The following is a 12154-nucleotide window of genomic DNA, read 5'->3' as shown; positions in this document are numbered from 1 at the left end:
TTTATTTGCTGGACCTCAGTTTTTCCTCCTCACAACCAAAGAGAAAACACCTTCCTTCCTTCCGTACCTATCCCAATACTTCCGAGTGGAGATTTACTTACTAGTTGGGAATACACAGACCAGTTGGACACCAGGCCTGTTTTGGGAAAGTATTGCGCTGCAATCTGTCCTATCCTCCCCTTAAGAGATGGAAAACAACAATCTTTCTCATCAGAGAAAGAGTTCATTCCCAGCTAGCAAAATAGCAAGAAATTTGCAGGCAGCCAAGCTAGTGTGGGCATTGTGCATAATGTTAATAATAAATATAGTATAAAAATACAGATTGGCGTGAGCTCAATATGAGACAGGATATTTCCCTCCCAGGATCAAGGCAAAAAAATTAATAAATGTGCAAATAAATAAGGTGCAATTCACTGGAAATTTTCATAAGCATTTAAAGAATTTTTAGCCCCTTTATCATCTGCCTTTTTAAACAATTGATTCAATGATTCAGAGATATCTGCATGTTCCTGAATTTTCAGAACAAATATATATTTGAAATAACTTAGCATTTTTATACATTAAAAGCTATCATTCTGTGTTGGAAGGAAATCTCTCTAGATTATTCTTTCTCGTTCCTTTCTATCACAGCAACACACTAGAATCAAAGTACTCTCAAAAAGAAGCAAGAATTCACTCATAGGCCCAATGATTTCAAATCAGGCTCAGCCACTTCTCCCAGGATTAATCAGCCAAAGGTTTAGTTGATTAACCTACCAACCTAAATCAATTAATACTTGCAGTCCTACGAATATTGAAAGCCTTGTCAAGAAGCATTTTGAGCAACACCAAGACTCATTTGTCCAGGGAGAGTTCATAATTTCATTTTGTTTATTAGACAAAAATATACGATTTAGACAAGTTTTTGCTGTGGCATTATTTACAATTCGAAATCACTTTATATACAGAAAAAAAAATAACACAAACACATGAGAAATCTTTACCAAAACCAATAATCCAATCGTGGTTAGAATTACACGCTCTGAAAATGGAATAAAGGAAAAGGGGAAAGTCCAGGTTGAGGAGTTGGGATATATATATTTTTGAAATGGGATTGATACCACCTTATTGCAAAAATGAGATTGGTGGGAGTCATTTAGATAATTTCCACTTTTTTTTGTTTTGTCCTTTAGACCAGTCTGTGAAATTTTCTTTTCCACCAAAAAAAAGGGGGGGGGAGAGAACACGCCATTTAATCAAGCAGAAGGGAGAGCTGTTAAAATTCACGATGTTCCCTCTTGCTGAGTCAAAGAGCTGTTGGAAAGAAAAGACAGAACCATCTATCAGTGAAAGCTCAGCTACGCTCGCCCATCTGCATTAGGGAACAGACTAGGAATATATATTTTTACACAATAGAAATGCAACGGTGACATTGGGGGCGGCGGCTGGGGGGGGATTCAGTTTCTTTTTAAAAAGCACACCCCAAACTTTCAAGCTAAAGTATATGGTCTGTAAGTTTATGCCACTTTGAAAAGCTTTACAAAATTGCTTGATTGTTGCTTTGATTTATGATAATGAGGGTGTGCTTGGATTAGTCTGTGTTATCCAAGCACTTTCTTTCCTTTAAGTAAATTTCAGTGAACAAGAACTCACTTGTCCCGGACAGGCTGAAAGGGAGATTTTAACTGCTGAGGTGGAGAGTCGGTTCTTGGTACGTTTTCTCTTTCTGATGAGGAAAGAAAAGAAGAAAGGGAGAGGGGAGGAAATGTCTTAGCAAAGTTTGCTTATACAGAGAGACAAACATGCAATAAAATGACTCCGCCATATCTGCAAGTTTCATGTCATGTTCCTTCCTTCTCTCCCCTCACCTCATGGTGTAATGCCGTGGCTGAGTGACTGAGCTGTGAACCAGAAAGCCCTCTGTTCCAATCTGGCCTCTGCCATGAACTCAAGGTGGCCTTAAGCAAAACAGTCAGCTTCCTCTGCTCTCCATCAGCACTATAGCCCACAGCAACCTTACAGGGTTGTTGTACGGATTGTTAAGAAAATGAGCTTTGAACCATCCAAAAGTGTAACATAAATGTTAAGTCATTACTTCTTCTTTGTTTTACTGTGTATCACCCACTATTGATAAAAGTTGAATAAAATGAGGGGGGAAGACAGGTTGGGATCCTAAGGAATTTCATGATTGTTTTGTTTCTCCCCAAGGGGAAAGTAGAGGAAGTCCCACTGAACTCACAGAATCTTACTCCTGGGTCAACATGCATCATCTGGACTGATGTGTCTGCCCTGCCATCCTCTTTACAGAAGTCAAAATAAATAAGGAAACCGGAAAACGGTTGCAAAACTATGAGTAGTTCAAGGTATCAAGAGTCTTCTTGGAAGAGTCTTATATTTTATACACTAGGGACTGTGTCTCCATCACCACCCTTAGAAAGAGCAGGAGGGTTTCAAAAGCTACCTGACCATCAATAAGCTATAGCTCCAGTCAAGGCCTACAAAAGGCTTTTTGGGACCCCCTCCCAATCTGGATCAGGCTAACGGAGTTAAGTCCCAACTCCGTGGGACTTACCTTCAAGTACACAACAAACAGCCCACCCGCCAAGTATCCTTCTCTCTCCATTGTTCACATTACCTATGTGTTTGGGGCTCGTCCTCTCTGAAGACTTTTCAGTGCTAAGAGCTGTTAACACCGAGGGGGGCTGCTGCTGGACCTGAAGGTGGTGGTTGTGGTGAGCAGCATGGTGGTGATTAACTCCCAAAAAGGACCTCACGTTTAACAAGGAACTCTGGGTGAGAAACGCCCCGTTTGTCCAGTTGTGAAATTTGCCAATCTGGCAGGTGTACAGTCCATGGCTGGGGAGGAAAGCCGGGTGCTGGAGCTGGGAAGAGGTGTGATTAACCTGGGCGGGGGGTGAAGGAGGAGTTGGCTTGCTGAGGGCCCCATCTGGGCTGGTGGCCGTCTCTGCCAAAGACCAGATCTTGGGCTTGTTGTGAAGTGGGCCTTGTAGAGTATTTTGCCTACTGGGGCTGAGGATTCGGGTGGGATTGTCCGAGGCCTCCTTCACCAGGGACAGGGCCTCTTTGGGTTTAAGTCCTTCAGGGCCTGACAGCGTCAAGGCCTTCTCCTTCTCCAAATGCTCTTCCTCGCTGCTTTGTCGTAGAAGCTCTACCTTCTCTTCCTCCTCCTCATTGCTCTGTTCCCCGTCGTTCTCGTCGATCTTGTCTATGTCAATACTCTCCAGGTCAATCTCTTCATCATCTTCATTCTTCTCAGGGTCCCCCTCATTGTCACTCCCAAAGAGGTTCCCGTCGTCTTGGTCCTTGCTCCGCGATCCCCAAGTGACCTTGTTCTCCTTCTTGAGCCTCCTCCTGGCGTTGGCAAACCAGGTGGAGACCTGCGTGAGGGTCATCTTGGTGATGATCGCCAGCATGATCTTCTCGCCTTTGGTGGGGTAGGGGTTCTTGCGGTGCTCATTCAGCCAGGCCTTTAAGGTGCTGGTGCTCTCCCGGGTTGCGTTCTTGGGCCTCCCTGGGTCCCCATACTGGAACTGTCCATATGGATAATAACCAGGGGTGGTATGAGCAGCAAAAGTCGCAGGATGGACCCCAGGATTGTCCTTCAGTTCATACTGGGAGCCCTGCAACACATTCAGAGAAGCCAAAAAAGAAACAGAGAGTGAGGTCAGGTCCTCCCATTGCACAAGCCCTGCCTTTCTGTTTTAAATCGGGAGCTTTCCCAAATGGTTTTCCAGAGGGTGGGTAGGGAGGGAGAGAGGTCTCTTTGCACCAAGCTAAAAGAATAATCAAAAAGTGCCATCACTCCCTGATCCAGCCTCATTTTCCAAGCCTGCATCCAAGAGCCAATATTTATTGTGCTGTTAAAAATAAGCAGGCACCCTTAAAGGAGCACTGACCCACATCGAGAAAGATAATATCAGTGCATCACAGGCTTCTGGGGCATGTCTGGTGCAACAGACAGCAGGGCAGATTCCTGCCCAGCTCCAGCAGCACTTTAAAGAGGGGCTTCACAAAAGAGAAGTGATGGGAAAGAGAGAGAGAGAGAGAGAGAGAGAGAGAGAGAGAGAGAGAGGGATTGCGCTCTGAATCCCCTCTTAACACTGTACAGGCAGCGACAAGGCACAAGCCAAGCCAAGCCAGAGTTAAGCACATTAAAGCTCACTTATTTCAGGAGAGAAGAGGCACCCACACAGTGGGACTTTCAAATGCTAAACTTTAGTTGGCTTTTGTCCATATAGTTGAGAGTCTCATGGTGCTCTTGGTAGCATGAGAGAGAGAGAGAGACCTTTCTATTTGGGATATGTGTATCCCTGCCTTCCTCAATAATCCTTTCCTCCTCAGAGGACAAAACACCTTTTACCCTCCTTTTTGCAAGCCTTTAGCAGAGGTGATTTATTTTCAATCAATATACTTTTTATCATCAGCAGTAAAACACAGTGAAGTCAAATTAGCCCATCAGGTGTTTTGGTAAATAACATTTTATCTTTCTAACAACCTCATTAGGCCTCATTATTACTGCAAATTGCGCGCACACACACACACACTTTTATGACTCAATTCCTCAAACTTCCTCAAAGTCTAGGCACCTGTTTAGAACTGAGCCCTGCTTTCTAGGAACTGCTGATGGGAGCAAAGGTTGCAAAGCGACCTATGAGTAGCATTTCCCCCCCTCCTTTCAGTCAAAAGAATTTTCTGCTTTTCATCTTATTGGTGGCCAGTCATTTAATCTGTCCTATTTTAAAGATAGATTTAATTTTTTTTTCTGGTGACCTGCAAGGTTTTGTTTGCTTGCTTTAAATGTGTGCGTAAAAAAAGCCATTTGAGTGAAAAAGCCTGATACACTTTTGCAAAGAACTGGATTTATTTGGAGCAAGCTCACAAGAGAAAATGTAAGAGAAAAAACAATGTATATACACCATCTGGAAAGGGCAAAATGTAATATTTAATAATAACTCTATCCGGGCATGCTTGTTACACTCCCTTTATCTCGTTGAGCGATTTTTGTTCTTGTGGCTGAAATGATAAATTTTGTATTCCCCTGTTGGGAATTCTTTTGAAGTAGCTACTTGAAAATCATTACTGCTTCTACTCTTCATTTACTGGCATAGAATAAGTGAGAATGGAGAGAGCTCATTTTCAGCCTCTCATTTTCCTATATTATTCCAATCATTCCATATACCTTAGCATATGATTTATTTTTGTAATTTCAACTGGCAAAAAATAATTCCTATTTTTTAAAAACAACGAATAAATAAACAAAAAACTACAACTAACCCCAACATATTTATTTTGTAGGGAAGTAGGGTATATCCTTACCAAATAAATTTACTTATTCTGAATAAACTTACCACAATCTGCACAAACCACAAAGAAACACACCCCTATGTAAAACACAAGCATGGTTTAAAAAACAAAACCATAATAGGACGTGTTTCTTGCCTTGCCTTAATTTTGATAAGGTATTTGTTTGTTATTGTTGCTGCTATGATAGCAAAATCCCCCCTGTGAATCCTGCTGAAATTACTTCTTGGAAAATCGTTACTGATTCTCTGTTAGCATTTACATTCCGAACAGAAATATGTAAAATATGTAAAACGAAACAAATAAGTTAACCAAGTCTGCGTAAAATGCCCTTAAAATATTTCCACCACAAAACCCGAAACCACAGCAATACTAATACCCTGCTTGTTGAATTTAAAACAATATCCCAAGAATCATTTCCATAGTTTATCAATGTGCCGTTCTGAAAGCGGGGAGAATCCGGAGGGATTTGCAATCGTGGATAAATATTGCGGGGGAGGTGAAGGGGGGGCAGGGAGCCCAAAGGAACAACTCCGTTTTTCCGCTCAAGTTCGTGGGATCGAAAGAAAAATCATACGGCGAACCCGCTAAGAAAAGAAATCTGGGACCAAGGGAGGGCAAACGCGCGCCGGGTTTGTTTGGAGAATTTTTTTGGGGGGGGGAGCCTCGGCGCTGTTCCGCGCCTCCTCTCTTAACCGCGCTTTAATTGCTGCAAATTAATTAAAACCTTGGAAACTTCCCGCGGCAAGCGGCTCCGGCGGCGGGTCGGCGAGGCGAGGGCGCCTCCAGCCCGAGGCTGCAACTGGAGAAGGAGCGAGCGAGAAAAATAACCGGCGGTCGGAGTCACCGGTGGAGTTTGTTTCCTCTCCGGATGGGGTTGGAAGCAAATAATAATGGACGGGTGGGGGGTGCACTCGCTGCGGCCCCTAAGGAGACGAGAAAAGCCTGCGCAGCCCTTCGCCCTGGGAGCCCTCGGAAGAAAAGCTGCCGGCGCGTCGCGCTCCAGCGGGCCACGAGGCAGCTCCTCCGGCCCTCCCAATCCTGCGCCCAGCAGCCTAGGGCCTTGGGGGAAGCGTTTTCCCCGGGGCGCCCTTTCCCTCCCGCGGCCCGCCCCGTCGGATGCGAACTCACCATCTGCGAGAAGAGGCTGAGGTCTGCGGTGTAGGGCAAGAAGGCGCTGTAGTTGGGCGCGCTGTAAGGCCCGGCCGCGGCCGCCGCGGCGTACATGCCCAGCACCGAGGTGACGGCGGCGGTGGAGCCGCTGCTGAGCTCCGCGCCCCCTGGACGGCCCGAAGCGGCGGCGGCGGCGGCGGCAGCGGCGGCGGCGGCCGCCAGCACCCCGGGCCGGTCGCTGCCGCCGTACACGGCCTGGCTGGCGCTGAGGTACTGCGGGTAGCCCAGCTGCGGGAAGGACATCCCGGGCGTGCAGGCGAGGAGGAGCGAGACGCACCGCCGACGGGGCGACACGGAGCCAGAAGTCGAAGCGGACGGGGCAGCGGCGCTCGGCGGGCGGGCAAGCCGGGTCTGGGACGGCGCGGGAGAGCCCGGGATGGCTGGCTGGCTGGCTGGCTCGCTAGCTAGCTGTCGACTGCGCTCCCCTGCCTGCCTGCCTTCTCTCCTTCTCCAGCTGCCGGGCGGAGAGAAGAGCCCCCGTCTGGGTATTTTTTCTTTCCGGGCTGTGCTTTCTTTTCTCGCCTTCTCGCTCGCTCTCTCAGACGGATCTTGTCATCTGCATGTGGAAGAGGAGGAGGAGGAGGAAGGAGGAGGAAGGAGGAGGAGACAGCGGCAGCGCGTGTGGATGGACTCGGTGGGGCGTCTTTCCTCAACTCTCGGCTCGCCTGTGCTCCTAAATCCCTTAGATGTGATCTGATCAACAATTGAGCTCCGACTGATGCGCCTGCCCTAAGGTCCTCGGCTGATCTTTCAGATACAATTTGAAGTTGATGCTTTGATTGGCACCCACTTGAGCGCCAAGCCCCGCCCACCCCCGTCCCGTCCTAACCCCCCGTCAGAGGAGCACGTGGTTAAGCAATCCTGCCCGGGCCACTTTGCCTTGATGTGTGTGTGTGTGTGTGTGTGTGTGTGTGTGTGTGTGTCTCTCTATACTGTGGTTTTTTTTTGTTTTTTGTTTGGTGTGTGTGTGTGTATTTAATGTTTAGCAATGGGCTACTTTCAGGGAAAAAAACCCCGCTGCTGTATGACAACCTGTCTACACGATTTTACAGCTGTCCAACATTGGGGTTTTGCTGTTTTGCAGCCTCGGTGTGCCCCCTTCATAAAAAAAAGAAAGGAAAATCAAGGGGATTGGTCTTTTCCCACCATTAGCACGGGATCCTCCTCAGCTCGGGGACTATTTGGAGAGCGAGTGGCCCAGCCAGCGAATGGGACTTTCCCCCTTTTCTTTCCTTTATCCTCTATTTTGTAGAGGATGGACCTAGTCTGCTTACAACGTCCCAGTAATTTCCCCCATGTGCATGTGTGAGCGTGTGTGTGTGTATATATATATTTGTGTGTTCTTTAATTACAGCAACCTGCACAAACACCACACACGCTCAGAACGAAACCACTCCAGATCCACCATCCCTTTGTGTCAGCTTAGGCTTCACAAATAGACTCATATTAAGAAATATTCACAATATATGACACCCCCCTAAGACAATTAAGGTCTCCCTTCCGAGTTCTCATCAAATAAAACTTTTTATAGTCCTTTTCATCTTCCCAAGTTGGAGGGGGGAGTGGAAGATTCTGTTAGTAGCCCCCACTCTTCCTTTTTTTGTTTTAGTTTTGGTTTTTAGTGGGGGGGGGGATATAAGGCAATTCTTGCCCTGACTTTTGCTGTGGCTCTTTGTAAAGGAGCGCAGGGAAGTGCGCCCATATTTAGACGATCCTCTGGGGGGTATAAAGCAATATATCTGAACAGTGGCGTAGCGTGGGGGGTGCAGGGGGGCCCGGCCGCACCGGGCGCAACATCTGGGGGTTAGGGTTAGGGGGCGCAAATCCACGGGTTAGGGGGCGCAAATTACTTGCCTTGCCCCGGGTGCTGACAACCCACGCTACGCCACTGTATCTGAAAATACAACTGAGTTTTGAAACACACCCTGAGATGTTGATTTCGGATGAGCAGGTCAGGCCATTTGCTTCGTCTCAGGGCGCGCTGCCGGCGCTTGTCCGGCCACGGCGTGAACTTGCTACGGCTGAGCTCCGGTTTGAAGGCTCCCCTGATCCCCCTTTCTCTGGCGGTCGCCAGGCGTGCCTTCCAGTACAGTTCCCCTGGTCTTCTTGCCGCTCTTTCTCCGACGGTTGGAGCCTAACCGGCATGGCTGGCCGCGCACGCTGCCTTTGGAGAGGCTTCCTTGCGCCTCCCGGGTTAGGGTGAAAGGAGACCCCGCGAGGCGCCGCCCACCCTTCGCCGGCAGGTCGTCTAACCGATGTCTAGTTGTTCAAAAAGCACAATAACCACCATCAAGTAGCAGAGGAAGAGCTACGGCCCACGTTTGCTCGGACGTAATTCCCGTTCAGTTCGCCAGACTTGCAATTCTTTTGTGCGTCGGTTTTCCAGCCATCGAGAAGTAGCAAGAAAGCAACGCTCACTCACTTCTCTTAGATTTTAAATGCCGTGAAGCTCAACGAACGCTGCACCCAAGATATATTTGTGACTCTATGCTCCGCCTTTCAGACCTCTGAGGGGCTCCCGGCTCCCAAGGCGGCTTACATCCATAAAAGCACGCCGATATAAATTCAAAATATAAAATGACAACACAGAGCAGCCTTCTCTGCACTGTCAGATTTACTTCTGGTGATGAAACTGGTTTCATTACCCTCCCCAAACAAACAAACAAACAAACAAAAAGTGTTAACAATATACTGGGATATTGGCAATTGTTTTGTCTTCTTGGGTAATTTAATTAATATTTCAGATGCTGTGTTTTCTTCCTCATCACCCTCTTTTGCCATCCTATATGTATTCCAAACACCAGCCATTCTTTTGTGGGCAATCCTTGGCCTCTCAGGTCCTGTTCAGACGTTACCTAACCCCGCCCCCCGGCCAGTTTACATTGTACACCTAACAATGCAAATTGTGAATGCAACAAACGGGTGTAGCGAAACACGTGGATCATACGGGTATATTTGTCAGGAAGCAGGATAGACTGTTTGCCATGACACGGGGGCTTCTAAGAAGAAAACCAAACGCAGCGCATTTTCTTAGTCCTGCTGTCCTCCATTCTCACGACCTTTTCCCCCTTACGAATTTGCTGGAACCTCCCCCCGCCCCACCTCCTTCATCCAGGGACCCTGATCTCTCAACTGTCAAAATCCATTGGGAGAAAGAAAGAAAAGTCTGGAGGCAGCCACCGCGAAACTCTTCCAGGTCTCGTTCATTTCAATGGATTGCTCCACTTCCTCTCAAGGAAATAAATGAGAATTAAACGTGGCTGGATCGTTGGTATTATTATTATTATTATTATTATTATTATTATTATTATTATTATTATTGACAAGAGAATCAGCAAATTTCCAACGCAGATGAAGCACTCCGATGGGGAGATGGACGCATATGCTGAACTCCCATTAAATTCAATGGAGCTTTTAAAAAGTTCCATGAAGCATCCGGAACCGTTGTAAGCGTGACATTAAGGTGCCCTGGATTTGCCAACCGAAGATTTTTAGCTCTTGATGCGGAGTGAATCCAGTTTGGACATACAAATCGATTCCCAACCCCCCCCCTCCAAATTCCGCGCGCACAGACACACTCCCCTACTGCAAAGATGGCCCGATCCCCCGGGGACAATTTGGCCACGTTCCCGTGACGTGCTAGTATAAATCGGGACTGTAGCGGGGGAGGCACACCTAGATTGGGGGGGGGGGGACGACGAGAAAATAAAATGAAGTTTCAAGGTTCGAGAGAGGGAGGGAGGGGACTATATTTCTCTCACCCGGAAAATTCTCTCCGGGTAACGGATGAGAGAGGTGAGGAGGCGGCGGCGGCAAGCGAGTAGGGGGCTCGATCCAGGCCAAGGGGCGCGCGGAGCAGCCGGATCCTGGGCGCGCGGATTCGGAAAGGAGGGTGGGTGCTAAGTCCAGCGGGGTTCGCTCTCTTGTCGAGGGCCCGCTTCTGTCTGTTTCCCCCATCGAAATGAATGGGGATTTTTTTGTTCAGCTTTTCACCGGAGCTCCTCTCAAAACCACTACCCGGGCATCTCCCTCAAATTAAGAAATCTCGAATTCTGAGAATGGAGAGGTAGCCATGACGCGCAGAAAGAAAGGATGGTTCTGCTGTGGACTTAAGGGACCTGTCCAATTATTTGGTTCAACCGCCCCCCCCCCCCGGGGGTTCAGACAGCATGCCACCAACAAATAACTAAAACAAAACGAATTAAGAAATGTATTTCCGGCAAGGGTTCGATAAACCATGTAAATCCAGGCCTAGGGGTCGCTGCTTGGTCGAATTTTACCTAAGCAGGGGGAGTCCTAGGAATGACTAGAAGGTGTCTGACGGGACTGATGTGCGCAGAGGATTGTTTTATAATACCCATTTTGCTAAATTAAAAAATAAAATAAAATCCACGCGGTGATTCTGATCTTCTCCAGATGTTTTCCAGAGCGGCTGCTCCACCGCAGGGAGCCCTGCTTTGCCAAGGACGGCGGAAGACGCCAGCCAAGATTGAGCTGGCAGTTGTGATAACCTGCTGCCGGCGTGCAGGGCTGGAGGTGGCAGTGATAAACCGCTGGGAAAGGGAGGGGTTTGTGAAGGCTTGCAAAGGCGGGTGGCGATGAGGTGGTGTCTAGCAGCGATGGCGAAAGGGACACCATCCCCAGCAGGGACTGGGATGGGAGAGGAAACGGAAGCGCGCCTGCCTTGCCATTCCCAATCCGCCCGCCCCCCCCCCCCGCCGCCCTATTTTCACGCCATGCAACACGCGGGTGATTTGTGGGCTGAGCACTTCCAGGCGGGAACTAAGTCTGGCTCGCGAAAACCTAAAGCACCATCCAGCCTAATGGAAGTCAGTATTGGTTTCAGGAGCAGAGTTAAGCCCATGCGCCTTCTCCGCACTGCTAAAACCACTGGGAGCCAGAAGCGCCTCTGGTATTGACTTTTCGCTTTTGGGCCTGGGGACCACGCGCGCGGTATTTTTTTCTAGATATATTTTCCTCCTGATTTTATATTATATTATATTATATTACTATTATTACTATTATTATTACTATCATAATCATCATCATCCCATGGAGGTGACGATTTTGCGAAATTCGCCCCACCCCTCCAAAAAGTCTCTGAGTCTAGTTAAGTCTAATTTATTTGTTAAAGAAAGGAACACACTCATTTGCAAAGTGTCCTTAGAATTCCAGTAATTTTTATATGGTGTGGGAGGCTAGGTGTGTACACATGTACTTTTTACGTTTTTACATTCACCTTAGTACACCCACAACTTTTTTTTATTATAAACAAACGCAGAAACTAATTCTCTCTTTCCCCACCCCTACTACGAAAATAAGGGTTTAAGTTTTATCAGCGGAAGCCTGATCCAATGAACGTTCAGGATCATCTCCTTCAACAAAAATCCTTCCAAAATTCAGGTTTTTTTTTAAGAAATTGAGTCTATTCAATAGGGGTGTGTGGTGCTTCTAAGGAAACGTCATTAGGAGTGGCATCTCTTTGGATCAGAATTCTTGTGTGGGATTTGTGGTTAGATTTAAATATCCCTTAAGGATGCTGTTGTTGTTATCATCATCATCATCATCATCATCATCATCATGATAACAGGAAGGGATGCATAATGACTGATCCGCCAAAAGCATTCTTAGGTCTCCATCCCGCGCGTGTGTCTACGCAGAACAACAGGCAATTTACTAG

General features: G+C 47.4%; 1 protein-coding gene across 1 annotated transcript; it reads right to left on the bottom strand.

Moving 5' to 3' along the window:
- Positions 1 to 856: 856 nt before the first annotated feature.
- On the bottom strand, positions 857 to 7281 carry IRX1 (iroquois homeobox 1). The gene is made up of 4 exons (XM_081872799.1): positions 6433 to 7281; positions 2615 to 3620; positions 1633 to 1705; positions 857 to 1293 (listed from the first exon to the last, which is right to left on the bottom strand). The coding sequence occupies exons 1-4, from the start codon at positions 6715 to 6717 to the stop codon at positions 1263 to 1265; spliced, it is 1395 nt and encodes a 464-aa protein (XP_081728925.1). The 5' UTR covers positions 6718 to 7281; the 3' UTR covers positions 857 to 1262.
- Positions 7282 to 12154: the final 4873 nt, after the last annotated feature.

This window comes from Podarcis erhardii, assembly GCF_964252035.2.
Source record: "Podarcis erhardii genome assembly, chromosome: 8".
In the NCBI taxonomy this organism is placed as follows: Eukaryota; Metazoa; Chordata; class Lepidosauria; order Squamata; family Lacertidae; genus Podarcis; species Podarcis erhardii.
The sequence above is the reverse complement of the archived record's forward strand: the minus strand, read 5'-3'. Positions and strand labels throughout refer to the sequence as shown.